General features: G+C 37.2%; 1 protein-coding gene across 1 annotated transcript in view; it reads left to right on the plus strand.

The window, feature by feature from the left end:
• Positions 1–16374, plus strand: part of LOC136857933 (E3 ubiquitin-protein ligase SHPRH) — a 396601-nt gene that overhangs the window by 365291 nt on the left and 14936 nt on the right. The window contains exon 21 of the mRNA XM_067137032.2: positions 368–528. Coding sequence (XP_066993133.2) covers positions 368–528 — 161 coding nt within the window. The remainder of the gene's footprint in view (positions 1–367; positions 529–16374) is intronic.

Genomic DNA, 16374 nt, shown 5'->3' on the forward strand with positions numbered 1-16374 from the left:
AACATTATTTTCTTCCCATGCTGTGTGATATGTAACCTAATCAGCAATACAAGTAGCAAACTTTTAACACATTTGTTTCATTACAGGACTGAGATGGTTAAGTGATATTTATTTCCTGTAGGGAAACTTGATTGTTTCCTAATGAAAATTAGAATTATTATTGTTGTCGTTTATTATAATTTCAATCACTGACTGCATATACTGTGGAACTTACATTCTTTATTCCCGTGTGATATATTGTGTATTGTATGTGAAATTATCAGATACTGTATATATTGGGAATAGAACCACTTGACTGAATTTAAAGCTCTAATATATTTTGGATTAGTATAAGAGAATGTGTGATATGTTGCATGCATTTTTGCAGGAAGAACCAAATAATGTCATGGCTTTGCTCATGCCAGTGCATTGGGGTGCCAAAGGACTGAACCTTACTGAAGCTACTCATGTACTCTTAGTAGAGCCTATTCTTAATCCTGCTAATGAACTACAGGCTATTGGACGTGTACATCGTATTGGACAGACTAAGTATGTATGATTTTATTCATTTGCTATCCTAGAAATGTTTTTGTTTTCTTGTCCTGGAATTCATACTTCTAGTCTGTGATATCCATTTCATTACAATTCTCTACCTGGAATGTTCAATATATTGAGTTCTGATAAAGTGTTAGCTGTCACATGTGAGAAAATAAGTAGTTTTTAAAAACATTCAATCTCTTTAGGCCTTTTCTGTCATGAAGGAGTTTGAATATTTTTAACATTTGCAATCAATAAAATTAAATTATGATTTCTTTCTGGGAACTTCATTTTTCATAAGTATTTCTTTTAAATTATGTGCTGCATAGTATTTTCATGACCACTTATCTTTCAGCATTTGTTGTAAAAAGTTTTTGGAGAAACAATATATTGTAATACTAGGGCTAGTACAAACATGGAATAAAATAAACCTAAAGATAAGATAAATCTAGTGTTAATGAGGAGTGCTAGAATCTATTCTAATCATATAGCATCCTAATTATTACTCTTCTTCTGCAACCTTCTCTTCACAGAATGTTAGCAACCATCATTTAGTAATTATCTCTGTTCTGCACTCCCCAAATTTTTTAATTTGCTAGCCCCGTGGTGTAGGGGTAGCATGCTTGCCTCTTATCCAGAGGAGCCGGGTTTGATTCCTGGCTAGGTCAGGGATTTTTACCTGGTTCTGAAGGCTGGTTTGAGGTCCACTCAGCCTGCGTGATTACAATTGAGGAGCTATCCAATGGTGAGATGACAGCCCCGCCTAGAAAGTCAAGAATAACAGCCAAGAGCATCCTTCGTGCCGACCACACGGCACCTCGTAATCTGCAGGCCTTCGGGCTGAGCAGCAGTTGCTTGGTAGAGCAAGGCCCTTCAGGGCTGTTTCGTCCTGGGGTTCAGTTTTGATTTGGTTTTCATATTTTTTTTTTAATTTTGACAGTTCTTCTGTATGCCTCAGAATTTCGGACTATAAACAGATGTAGATTAAGGAGTCTTCAGGCTTTCTGGCAGTGGCGGGGAGGGAATTGCAATGTTTCCATTGTTAGCTTCGCCGTTTGCTCTTGGGCTCGAAATGGTGGCACCATGTTTTGTCGCCTGTGATGATACTGGACAGAAATGCATACTCTTCCTCGTGGTACCGCTATAGATAACTCAGACATGACACCATTCCATTTCTGCCAACTTCTACAGTTTATCCATAAAATTTATGGAAACTGCAGGATTTTACGGTTTTACAGATGGATGGTGTCATTTTATGACTTCGTGGACAAAATTTTGAAACTTTAACATTCGATAACCCTCCACTTCCATACAATCGATTGTTTGCGTGGGTCAAAGGCAAGTTCACGATAATACCAATGTAGTTGGTATTGTAAATTTACTCATTCGGGACAAATATTTCAGGTTCCCGATGGGGAATCAACATCTAAATTCATGATAGTCGATAACTCATTCTTTGATATGATTGATATTTTTAACCGTGTGATGTTTGTGTCGTTATTGGAATTGAATTTAAAGCTGGGATAACAGTTCTTCCATGTGAATCTTAGGTGTTGACAGGCTCTGTTCTGCAAAATCTTTGTTCCGCTCCGTTCACTTGTGAGTGTTGTTCTTTGTTCACGAAGTTGGTGTTCCTTAAATGTTTTGGTCTTTTAAGGTTATGACATATTTGAATGAAGTGTTCGAGTTTTTGTGTTATAACTTCATGCTTCGTTGGACTAATTGTATTTGTTCCAGTGACTGTGTATACTGTTATTAGCGAAGCCCATTAAATTATAAAGAAAAATTATATTCATTCCACGTGTGTGTACGATTTTTACCATGTGCATATTCCTTGTTTTACGAGGTTGGCATCATGTTCATTTAATGGTTTAAGACTTTGTGTGCTTTGACGTGTTTTAATGAAGTGTTTGACTGCCTTGAGTGTTTATGTTATAATTTTATGTGACATTTAATGGTCCAGGTTCGTTTCGATGTTTCAGTTTGTTTTGGACATTTTCATACATTATATTCCTATTGTAGATAATCATGAATAAATCCAGCAAGAAACAGTACTTCCAGACATTTAAGAAATCATATCCTGTTGATTTTCCGTGCATACTAAAATGAAGAAGGGGAGAAAAATTTGCCTTTTGCATGGTATGTGGGTGTGATACTAATATTGCACATGGTGGAAGATTCTATTTAAGCGATGATGAGTTAATTATTGGCATTATTGGCATTCAGACTTCCAACATAGTGAACGATCTCCAGGATACAGATAAATCCCTTTTCTTTTCATCAGTGAGAAACTACTTTTGTACTGCATGTGACCATATCATGAACATGTTTCCACTCAAGGATGATGTGTTCAAGCATGCTCAAGTTGCTAGGTTTGACAAAATTTAAGATGCACAGTTTTCTTCCATGCGTTTTTTCTTGGAAAGGTTTCCTATTATGCAAGGAAGAGAATGTAACTACTAGTGAGGTGGTGAATGAATGGAAGGGGTCCGACACTTCGAAAAATGAAGGTATCGGCCAAAGAAAGGCAAGGGCCACGAAGTGCATGAAAATGAAAGACTCCCTAGCCCTCGCAAACCTAATAGCATCGGGGTCGGAAAAGAACAAGAGTTGACCAAGGGAGGTCGGATAGGATAGATGAAAGTGAGGAGCCTGGCACAAGTAAGTGGAAGCAATGCCAGGACTCAGCTGAGGGTCCCGTGGTCGCCAACCCACGCTCAGAGCTTCAGAGGCAGTTCACAGCTCTTCAGGTAGATGACACTTTGGCTGCAAATCACGATGCTGCAAGTGATTCCAGTTGGCACAAATATCAAGAATTTGTGGAGCCGATGGACTTCTTAAGTATAACTGAATTTCTAGAGTAATGCTGTCTATTCTCACCATACTCCATAGCAATGCATAATGTGAACCTGATTTCAGCCTTGTGAAGAAAAATAGAACATAGTTCAGATCATCCATGTCCAGTGAATCTCTGGAGTCTATTTCTATTCACCACGCCTGCTGCTGTTTAACATAGATTTCTTCTTTATTGTTATGTTCATGTACAAATCATTGGCCTATGATGTAAGTAGATATGATTTCATCAAGTATCCTATTTAAAGCATGAATTATTGTATTTTGTAGCCCAGAAGTATTATTATTTTCGTCAAGCCGGAGTACTATTACATAAAATTAGTTTCATGGTCCGTATCGCACTTCAATAAATTCACAATTAAGTATTTATTATTTTCCACGTAGTCGATACAATTCTTGTTGTTCTGATGGCATTTTATTGATAGCTAGCTCAGATTCTATTACTAAGTTAGTGACTATGTTGATTGTGTTGAGGTTTGGCCAATTATGTTCAGGGCCTTCTGAAAGAATCGAGTTTTCCTCATCATTTAAGAATGTCTTAGATAAATTGACAACTGAAGGGTGGAATTGGTCAATTAAATTCTCGGGTGTTTTGGTTTCTTTGGTTTGTTTTGCAAGATTCATACTTGGTACTGGGTTGTTTTTTTAGTGCATTAAGTTTCCTCTCTAAGGTCAGCTGTTTCTTAGACAACAGCATGTCATGAGATTACTGTAAAACCGAGATAAGATAGCCAGGTCTCAAAAATGACTTATTATCTAATCTTAATACTATTAAAATAATAGAAATATTCAAGTTGCCAGATAACTGGAAAAAAAAGGAATTATAATACCATTGTTTAAAAAGGGAAGTAGAAGAAAGTGCACTAATTATAGAGGCATCACCCTTTTATCACATTGCCTTAAGATAATGGAGAAGATTCAGAGACTGGGAGAAATAATGGAAGACCAATTTGAAGAGGAACAACAAGGATTTAGGAGAAACAGAAGAACCACAGACCTAACTTTTAACTCAGGCAGCTAATGGAAAATTTTGGGGAATAAGGGAAGGACTTGATAATAGTGTTTTTGGATTTGGAAAAAGCATATGACAGGGTGGAGAGAGAAAATATATGGGAATGTTTAGAAAACATAACATCCCAGAAGCACTAATTAAAAAGTTCAGATGTCGTAGTATCACAGTTGTGAAAGTAGTGTGCAAGTAGGGGATTGAAGATCTCAGTGGTTTAAAACAAGAAGAGGTGTCCAACAAGCAAGTTCTCTTTCCCTATTGCTCTTCATTTCACTCATGGATACCATTATAAAGGAACTCCAAGAAATGGGTAAGGAATATCTTAATGCATTTGTTTTTGCTGATGATGTTGCCATTTGAGGAGAAACTGAGAGAGATGTTCAGAGGAGACTGGATCTTTGGAACACCAAGTTAAAGAATATAAGTTAACTGTGAGCAAGAGGAAAACAGTGGTAATGAAAGTTAGCAAGACAAATACAAATACACCTTGTAACCTCACCTTCGAGGGAGGAAAGATTGAATGTGTGAATACTGCACCTGTAAATATCTGGGGAGTACAATATCAAATGATGGAACTGCCAAAAACAAAGTGTTCAACAGGGTACAAAAAGGATCCAACTTCTTCCATCAAGTACAGTACATAGTATGGGATATGGGACAAGGGAGTTCCTCAGAGGTCTAAACAGACCCTGTTTAAGACATCTCCTGCCCATCATGACGTACAGTCTGGAGAGCTTCATCATTATTAAAGAGAAATAAGTTAAATGCAAACTGTTGAAATGAAGTTCCTTAGATGATCTGTACAGAAAACAAGGAAGGACAGAATTAGGAATGATCAGGTATGAAGAGACCTGCAGGTCAACCTGACCATGGAAGATAGGCAGAGGCAAGGCTGAAATGGCTAGGACATGTTAAGCAGATCCAGGTGACTCAAACCCCAAGGAAGAATTTTGGAAAGATCATTCCAGGACGAAGACCAATTGGACGCCCTAGGAAAAGGTGGTTACAGCAGATAAGAGAAGACCTAGAGAAGAGAGGGTTTTGAGAGAGAAAAGAAGCATAGCAGGACCATAATAAATGGAGGTACATTGTTCTTAAACATCCTACCCAGCTTGTTGGAGGGAATTCATGATGATGATAATGGTTCGCCGCATAATTTTTTTTTTTTTTTTATGGCGACGATGGGACAGGAAAAACCTGGGAATGGGAAGGAAGCGGCCGTGGCCTTGATTAAGGTACAGCCCCAGCATTTGCCTGGTGTGAAAATGGGAAACCACGGAAAACCATCTTCAGGGCTGCCAACAGTGGGATTCGAACCCACTATCCCCCCGGGTGCAAGCTCACAGCTGCGCGGCCGCATGACCAACTTGCCCGGTCGCCACATAATTTAACATAGGATAATATTAAAGTTACTGATAGGACAGAAATACTTGAAATGAACATGAAAGAGTATTAAGAAATACATTATTAACATACAGAACTTACCACACCACAGTTTCACATCTTAAATTAATTTAGTGGAAGTACTTCCCAATAAGAATCAAACATTACAAATTGCTCATTGAAACTGCCTTTAAAATAATAAAAATAACAGTCTTCTTCAGGTATGATATACACTGACTGACAGAGCAAATGCAACACCAAGAAGGAGTGGTCAGAACTTTATGCCAATTGCAGGGTAGACTGACGTCACTGAGGTATGCTCATGATGTGAAATGCGCCGCTGTGCTGCGCACGTAGCGAACGATAAATGGGACACGGCGTTGGCGAATGGCCCCCTTCGTACCGTGATTTCTCAGCCGACAGTCATTGTAGAACGTGTTGTCGTGTACCACAGGACACGTGTATAGCTAAGAATGCCAGGCCGCCGTCAACGGAGGCATTTCCAGCAGACAGACGACTTTACGAGGGGTATGGTGATCGGGCTCAGAAGGGCAGGTTGGTCGCTTCGTCAAATCGCAGCCGATACTCATAGGGATGTGTCCACGGTGCAGCGCCTGTGGCGAAGATGGTTGGCGCAGGGACATGTGCCACGTGCGAGGGGTCCAGGCGCAGCCCGAGTGACGTCAGCATGCGAGGATCGGCGCATCCATCGCCAAGCGGTGGCAGCCCCGCACGCCACGTCAACCGCCATTCTTCAGCATGTGCAAGACACCCTGGCTGTTCCAATATCGACCAGAACAATTTCCCGTCGATTGGTTGAAGGAGGCCTGCACTCCCGGCGTCCGCTCAGAAGACTACCATTGACTCCACAGCATAGACGTGCACGCCTGGCATGGTGCCGGGCTAGAGCGACTTGGATGAGGGAATGGCGGAACGTCGTGTTCTCCGATGAGTCACGATTCTGTTCTGTCAGTGATAGTCACCGCAGACGAGTGTGGCGTCGGCGTGGAGAAAGGTCAAATCCGGCAGTAACTGTGGAGCGCCCTACCGCTAGACAACGCGGCATCATGGTTTGGGGCGCTATTGCGTATGATTCCACGTCACCTCTAGTGCGTATTCAAGGCACGTTAAATGCCCACCGCTACATGCAGCATGTGCTGCGGCCGGTGGCACTCCCGTACCTTCAGGGGCTGCCCAATGCTCTGTTTCAGCAGGATAATGCCCGCCCACACACTGCTCGCATCTCCCAACAGGCTCTACGAGGTGTACAGATGCTTCCGTGGCCAGCGTACTCTCCGGATCTCTCACCAATCGAACACGTGTGGGATCTCATTGGACTCTGCCCCAGCCTCGTACGGACGGCCAACTGTGGCAAATGGTTGACAGAGAATGGAGAACCATCCCTCAGGACACCATCCGCACTCTTATTGACTCTGTACCTCGACGTGTTTCTGCGTGCATCGCTGCTTGCGGTGGTCCTACATCCTACTGAGTCGATGCCGTGCGCATTGTGTAACCTGCATATCGGTTTGAAATAAACATCAATTATTCGTCCGTGCCGTCTCTGTTTTTTCCCCAACTTTCATCCCTTTCGAACCACTCCTTCTTGGTGTTGCATTTGCTCTGTCAGTCAGTGTAAATTCAAACTTACAATATCTACGTAGAACTTACTGTCCCCTTAAATATTATTATCACATAAATTAATTTACAGTATAGAATGATAAATTAACACACATTCATGAAGCACATAATTTAGTATCTTTTTTTTTTTTTTTTTTTTTTTGCTAGGGGCTTTACGTCGCACCGACACAGATAGGTCTTATGGCGACGATGGGATAGGAAAGGCCTAGGAGTTGGAAGGAAGCGGCCGTGGCCTTAATTAAGGTACAGCCTCAGCATTTGCCTGGTGTGAAAATGGGAAACCACGGAAAACCATCTTCAGGGCTGCCGATAGTGGGATTCGAACCTACTATCTCCCGGATGCAAGCTCACAGCCGCGCGCCTCAACGCGCACGGCCAACTCGCCCGGTAATTTAGTATCTAACACACGAGACATTATGGTTTTAGTTGCAGACCAACATGGTATGAAAGTTACATTGCAAGGTCCTCATTAATATTTGGGGTTATTCATTCTCCAAGATATTTGAATGAGTTGCCTTGTGTATTATTTTGTCCCCCAAAGTTGGGTGCTTCTCTGATGTTGGTCAGAAATTCTATTTTATCGACAGCGATCTTCATCCTTACTTTAGCTCCTATGCGTTCTAGGGAGGATAGCTGGTACATAGCTTCTTCCATACTTGAAGCTAAGAGTGTGAGGTCATCTACAAAGGCTAAGCAAGTGACTGTTAACTTGCCTCTTTTGTAGCCGATTTTTAATCCAGACTTGTCAGCTAGTGTGTTCGTCCATTCCTGAATGACCTTCTCCAGCAGACAGTTAAACAGCATGGGGGACAAACCATCTCCTTGTCTAACACCTGTTTTGATTAAATTGAAATAAGAAATAATGTAGTTCAACCTATTCAATACAAATAAATAAGAAATATAGTGTTACATTTCTATTTAATTTTAAGCGGAATCTGTACCGGTTTCGACCCCAATCCAGGTCATCATCAGCCGAATAAAATACAAAAAAACAATTTAAGAGTGTGTCTCTCACAAAAACAGTTGAAGAGGCAAAATATGACAATGGGGATTGGCACTGTGCAATTTTAAATCGTAAAATCTAGAAGTAGAAAGTCAGTCACCTATAAGAAGTAATTAAAGATAAAAATTTCATTGTTCTGTATTGAAAGTATTAACGTTAAAAATTAAATAATTGAAAGAGGTTCAACCTATTCAATACATAGGAAAGAAATGTAGTGATTACATTTTTATTTAATAGTAAAAATAAATGGGACCGGTTTCGACCCTAGTCCAGGTCATCGTCAGCCGTAAAAACATGTAAAACAATGCATATGAAAAAGAAAAAGAAAAAGATTAATTAAACTCTGGATCGGTATAAGATGAAACAGTACGTAATATTAAGAATGGTAGTATGGCACACGCAATGATAGGCGAAGTCTCACAATGTTTATGAATATTGGAGAACAGTCAAAAGGGTCAGTTTCCACACTCTGTCAGGCACAAAGTCACAACTATCAAATAATATATGAAGATCATAAATAACTTGAAGTCGCAGACGAATAGATTTGTAGAAGCAAACCGCCAGCTCCCGGTGATCAGCGCGGCACATTCAAGGTCATGCGCTGCGGTCTCGAACGCCAAAGTAGAATGGAGAATATCCTGAAGGTCCAGTATTTGTCTTGGTTGCTGGAAGTTAAGTACGTGTATATAGAAATATACAACGCAAATCAGTATAATTGAATGAGTACTTGTGCTCCTACTAAGTTCTTGGAAAACAGTTGACTTGAAAAAACAATTGTAAAGAGAAAAAAATATAGTAAAAAGAGCAATATCGGAAAACAAATGAAAACTTATATGCACAGTGCGCTATTTTTTAAATTGAAAAAATTTTAGGTCATGATTGAAGTAGTCGAAGTTGGCGCAAGACAAGAGTTAAAATTTGAAAGAGGAGAACCGAAATGAAGGTCGATGGTTTTTTTTTTAAATAGAGAAGGTAGAATAAATTAACAGAGGAAGAGTGATAGTGAAATAAGAGAAAGAATAAAATAAATTGAAGTTAGACGGTATTGAGGAAGGATAATAGGGAAATGAAGGAGGGGTAGTTTAGGGTGGGTTAGGAGGGTGGGTTATTGGAGGTAGAAAATGTGGTTGGGAACTTTGTAAGGCATGGAAAATAGAATTGGGGTTTTGGAATTTGGAATTTTCTCCAACATCCTCTTTTGGGCGAGATATGTCGATGACACATTAGTAATATTAAATGAGGAATCAACCAACGCAGCCTCTACACTTCTTCATCTCAACAACTTAGACTCTAACATTAAATTCACCCTCGAATCAGAACACAACCAAACTCTTAATTTTCTAGACCTCACCATTACTAGACATCCTTCTTCTTTATCTTACAAAATTTTCAGAAAACCAACCCAAACAGCAGCCACAATAAGACAAGATTCTTCGCACCCCCAAGCTCATAAACGTGCTACTTATAACAGCTTAATTTTTCGTGCCTTCAACACCCCTATGTCCAAAAAAGATTTAAATAATGAATTAAACACCATCCGCAACATTGCTAAATTCAATGGCTTTAACAACTCCTTCATAAACCGCATCATCAACAAATTCAAACACCGTCCAAAAACCACTTTATCTAAAGTCACAATAAAACCAACTGCTTTTTCCACCTTCACTTTCACTCAGGATGCTTATAAAATAACTAATATTTTTAAAAAACATAACATGAAAATTTCTTTTAGAACTAACAATAGAAATCTTGATATCTTACACAACTCTAAATCTCTAAATAAGTCTAATGCTTTTTCTAAATCTGGTGTATACAGATTCAAATGCAACAACTGCAATTCCTCCTACGTCGGACAAACTGGCCGCAACTTCAATATCAGGTACTCTGAACATGTCAACGCCATTAAATACAACAGATTCTCTGCCATAGGACAGCACATACAAGACTCCAAGCATAGTTTCACCAGTATTGACAATGACATGAATATACTTAAAATCATTAACAAAGGCCCCCTCTTAAACATTACTGAAAATTGCTTTATCCACCTTGATCAGTACTCCAACCCTAATTTCAATTTAAACGACATTTCTGAAAAACCCAATATCCTTTTTGACTTCCTAATTCTTCTTCTCAAAAATTCCAAATTCCAAAACCCCAATTCTATTTTCCATGCCTTACAAAGTTCCCACCCACATTTTCTACCTCCAATAACCCACCCTCCTAACCCACCCTAAACTACCCCTCCTTCATTTCCCTATCTTATCCTTCCTCAATACTATCTAACTTCAATTTCTTTTATTCTTTCTCTTATTTCACTATCACTCTTCCTCTGTTAATTTATTCTACCTTCTCTATTTAAAAAAAAAAAAAACCATCGACCTTCATTTCGGTTCTCCTCTTTCAAATTTTAACTCTTGTCTTGCGCCAACTTCGACTACTTCAATCATGACCTAAAATTTTTTCAATTTAAAAAATAGCGCACTGTGCATATAAGTTTTCATTTGTTTTCCGATATTGCTCTTTTTACTATATTTTTTTCTCTTTACAATTGTTTTTTCAAGTCAACTGTTTTCCAAGAACTTAGTAGGAGCACAAGTACTCATTCAATTATACTGATTTGCGTTGTATATTTCTATATACACGTACTTAACTTCCAGCAACCAAGACAAATACTGGACCTTCAGGATATTCTCCATTCTACTTTGGCGTTCGAGACCGCAGCGCATGACCTTGAATGTGCCGCGCTGATCACCGGGAGCTGGCGGTTTGCTTCTACAAATCTATTCGTCTGCGACTTCAAGTTATTTATGATCTTCATATATTATTTGATAGTTGTGACTTTGTGCCTGACAGTGTGTGGAAACTGACCCTTTTGACTGTTCTCCAATATTCATAAACATTGTGAGACTTCGCCTATCATTGCGTGTGCCATACTACCATTCTTAATATTACGTACTGTTTCATCTTATACCGATCCAGAGTTTAATTAATCTTTTTCTTTTTCTTTTTCATATGCATTGTTTTACATGTTTTTACGGCTGACGATGACCTGGACTAGGGTCGAAACCGGTCCCATTTATTTTTACTATTAAAGAAAAATGTAATCACTACATTTCTTTCCTATGTATTGAATAGGTTGAACCTCTTTCAGTTATTTAATTTTTAACATATAAGAAGTAAGGCGCGATCTTCTGAATAGTAGCACAACACACGCAAAGTTCAGCACTGTCTCCATAATGTGTACAAGAAGAGGTGAAAAACTGAGCCAGCATGCATATATTAGCAGGTGCGAAATCACAATATAATTTAATGAGTATGAAGTCCCAAAATTGTCTAGAAGTCGAAGACAAGTCACTTGATTGAAGTGAATTGCTAGCTCCTGAAGATCAGCACAACACACTCAATGTCCGGCACTGTGGTTTCAAACGCCGACGGAACTCGGTGAATAGCTTGATGAACCAGTCTGTAATTGTTTCGGTTGCGAAAATTTGTGTATATATATATATATATATATATATAAATATATATATATATGTTTATGAAAAGCGTATATGCACAGTGCGCTACTTCTTGAAGACAAGAATTCAGGTTGTAATTGAGGTAGTCCAAGGCACCGCAAGGCATGAGTTTAAATTTGAATGTAAAGACCCAAAATGCAGGTGGCCTTATAGTATATACAGTTCAATTCGGAACGTAGTGTTTTTTTTTGCTTTTTGTTTTTTTGAGAGGAGAGGAGAGGTGAAAAGAAAAGATAGAATAAGTTAATAAAGGAAGAGGATTAGCAGATAAGAGAAGATAAAAGGGTTGGAAGTTAAAAGAGGATGGAAAAGGATAAGATAGGGAAGTAAAGGAGGGGTATTTTAGGGTGCGTTATTGGAGGTAGAAAACGTGGGTAAGAACTTTGTAAGGCATGGAAAATTGAATCTGGGTTTAGAAACTTAGAACTTTTGAGAAGAAGAATTAGGAAGTCAAATAGGATATTGGATTTTTCAGAAATATAATTTAAATTGAAATCAGGGTTGAAGTATTGGTCAAGGTGAATAAAACAATTTTCAGTAGTGTTTAGGAGGGGGCCTTAGTTAATGATTTTAAGTATTTTTATGTCTTTTTCAATATTGGAGAAATTATGCTTGGAGTCTTGTATGTGTTTTCCTATAGCAGAGAATCTGTTGTATTTAATGGCGTTGATATGTTCGGAGTATCTGATGTTAAAGTTGCGGCCAGTTTGTCCGATGTATGAGGAGCTGCAGTTGTTACATTTGAATCTGTATACTCCGGAATTAGAAAAAGCATTAGATTTGTTTACTGATTTAGAGTTGTGTAATATATCAAGATTTCTGTTATTGGTTCTAAAAGAAATTTTCATGTTGTGTTTTTTAAGAACATGAGTTATTTTATAAGCATCTTGAGTGAAAGTAAAAGTGGAAAATGCAGTGGGTTTGGCTTTGTCTGTTGATAATGTCGTTTTAGGACGGTGTTTGAATTTGTTGATGATACGGTTTATGAAACAGTTGTTAAAGCCATTAAATTTAGCGATAGTACAGATGGTGTTCAATTCATTATTTAAATCTTTTTTTAGACATAGGGGTGTTGAAGGCACAAAAAATTAGGCTATTATAAGTAGCACGTTTGTATGCTTGAGGGTGTGAAGAATCTTGACGTATTGTGGTTGCTGTTTGGGTTGGTTTTCTGAAAATTTTGTAAGTTAAAGGAGAAGGATGTCTAGTTATAGTTAAATCTAGAAAAGAGTTTTGTTGTGTTCTGATTCAAGGGTGAATTTAATGTTAGAGTCAATGTTGTTAAGAAGAAGAAGAAGTGTAGAGGCTGCGTTGATTGATTCTTCATTTAAGATTACTAGTGTGTCATCAACATATCTGGCCCAAAAGAGGATATTAGAGAAATTATTATTATTATTATTATTATTATTATTATTATTATTATTATTATTATTATTATTATTATTATTAATTTTTGTGTTTTCTAAGAAATCAAGGTATATTTCGGCTAGAATGCCCGAAGCTGGTGAGCCCATAGCTAAACCATCTTGTTGGTAAATGGTGTTATCAAAGGTGAAATAATTATTGTTGAGAACCAATTTTAAGATTGACATGAAGTCTTGAATTTCTAGTTTACTCAGATTACTGAATTTGTTTAAGTTGTTGTTTATTATAGGGAATAATTTGGAAATTGGAATACTAGGATATATATTTACGATGTCAAAAGAATGGAGAGAAAAATTTGGTTGGATGTCAAAGTTCTTTAATTTTTTGATTAGTTCAGAAGTGTTTTTAATAGATTTGTTTGATAAAAATCTATATTTTTTAGTAAAAATGTTTGGATGAATTTAGAAATATTATATAAGGGACTGGGTCTGTAATTGATTATTGGGCAGATGGGAATGTTAGTTTTATGAATTTTTGGAAGGGCTTTGGCAGTGGGTAGGCCTGGGTTCACATTTATTAATTTAGTTTTTTCTTGATCTATCAGGAGAAAGGAAGTGTTTTTTAAGGTTTGTTTGAGCAGGCATTGGATTTTAGTGGTTGGGTCTGTTTTTACTATAGAAAAAGAAGAGTTGTTGAAGAACTCTTTAGTTTTAGCTATGTAGTCAGTTTTTCCCATTATGACAGTGGTGTTTCCTTTATCAGATTTGGTAATGATGAGATTATTGTCATTAATTTTCGCAACCAAAACAATTACAGACTGGTTCATCAAGCTATTCACCGAGTTCCATCGGCATTTGAAAGCACAGTGCCGGACATTGAGTGTGTTGCGCTGATCTTCAGGGGCTAGCAATTCACTTCAATCAAGCGACTCATCTTCGAGTTTTAGACAATTTTGGGACTTCATACTCATTAAATTATATTGTGACTTTGCGCCTGAGAATATATACATGCTGGCTCATTTAACTTTTCACCTCTTCTTGTAAACATTATGGGACTGTACTGAACTTTGTGTGTGTTGTGCTACTATTCAGAAGATCGCGCCTTACTTCTTATAAGTGACTGACTTTCTACTTCTAGATTTTACAATTTAAAATTGCACAGTGCCAATCTCCATTGACATACTTTGCTTTTGTGAGAGACTCACTGTTTGATTTCTTGTTTACCTATGAATTGTTTTCTGCATTTTATTTGGCTGATGATGACCTGGATTGGGGTCGAAACCGGTACCGATACCGCTTATAATTAAATAGAAATGTAACACTACATTTCTTATTTATTTGTATTGAATAGGTTGAACTACATTATTTCTTATTTCAATTTAATTGTGATACAGTTCAGTACTGAACATCATGAAATTTTTATCTTTAAATGCACAAGCTAACCAAGCTAAAATAAAGCCTTCTCTTACATGGGCCTAAAGATCAAGATCGCTAAATTAAGAAAAAATATAGACTTCCTAAAACAATGCATCTCCTATAACCTTACTCCTAAATTTATTCAAAGTTATGTCAGAAAAACCCATTCTTCTCCCCACACGTTAAAAACCCAAAGAATAACCAACAAAATTTGGTTGAAAAATGGAATCCGTTTCATATACAAGAAAAGATCATTTTTAAATAACAGATTATATGAAACACACCTAGAAATTGCTAATCTTCTCCCAAGTGCACAATGAAACCTCTTCCTAACTCAAGTTGACAATAAATTATTTCATGAATTGTCAGTTAAGCAACAAACCCTTGACAAAAAACTCAACATTCTAAAGAACAATTCTTCTTCACATAAATATCATATTAAGAACATTAACACACCTTCCAAAACCATTGAACATTTCCATGCTCCATTTTGTCAATTTATCTAAAACAACTCTGAGTGATGTTGAAAACTTAATTCTTTCTAAGGGCCTCAAACACAATTGGCCCAGTCTCAGTACTCTCAATATAGCCACCAATTTAATAATTGAATCTGAAATAGCCATTAATAAAATGCCAACAGAAGAACAAGATGAAATCAGATATGAAGTAAAAAAGAAAACTTGAAAAAGTCTTCATTAATAATAACAAAAACACTTCAATAATTTAATTAATGACAATAAACACATTTTAGATCTTAAAAAGAAAATTAATGACAATAATCTCATCATTACCAAATCTGATAAAGGCAACACCACTGTCATAATGGGAAAAACTGACTACATAGCTAAAACTAAAGAGTTCTTCAACAACTCTTCTTTTTCTATAGTAAAAAAAGACCCAACCACTAAAATCCAATGCCTGCTCAAACAAACCTTAAAAAACACTTCCTTTCTCCTGATAGACCAAGAAAAAACTAAATTAATAAATGTGAACCCAGTCCTACCCACTGCCAAAGCCCTTCCAAAAATTCATAAAACTAACATTCCCATCCGCCCAATAATCAATTACAGACCCAGTCCCTTATATAATATTTCTAAATTCATCCAAACATTTTTACTAAAAAATATAGATTTTTATCCAACAAATCTATCAAAAACACTTCTGAATTAATCAAAAAATTAAAGAACTTTGACATCCAACCAAATTTTTCTCTCCATTCTTTTGACATCGTAAACATGTATCCTAGTATTCCAATTTCCAAATTATTCCCCATAATAAACAACAACTTAAACAAATTCAGTAATCTGAGTAAACTAGAAATTCAAGACTTCATGTCAATCTTAAAATTGGTTCTTAACAATAATTATTTCACCTTTGATAACACCATTTACCAACAAGATGGTTTAGCTATGGGCTCACCAGCTTCGGGCATTCTAGCCGAAATATACCTTGATTTCTTAGAAAACACAAAAATTAATAATAATAATAATAATAATAATAATAATAATAATAATAATAATAATAATAATAATTTCTCTAATATCCTCTTTTGGGCCAGATATGTTGATGACACACTAGTAATCTTAAATGAAGAATCAATCAACGCAGCCTCTACACTTTGATGGTTATGAATTTCATGTTTTTGGTCCGTATTGAACAATATATAAGTAA

Source organism: Anabrus simplex, chromosome 1, assembly GCF_040414725.1.
Source record: "Anabrus simplex isolate iqAnaSimp1 chromosome 1, ASM4041472v1, whole genome shotgun sequence".
Lineage (NCBI taxonomy): Eukaryota > Metazoa > Arthropoda > Insecta > Orthoptera > Tettigoniidae > Anabrus > Anabrus simplex.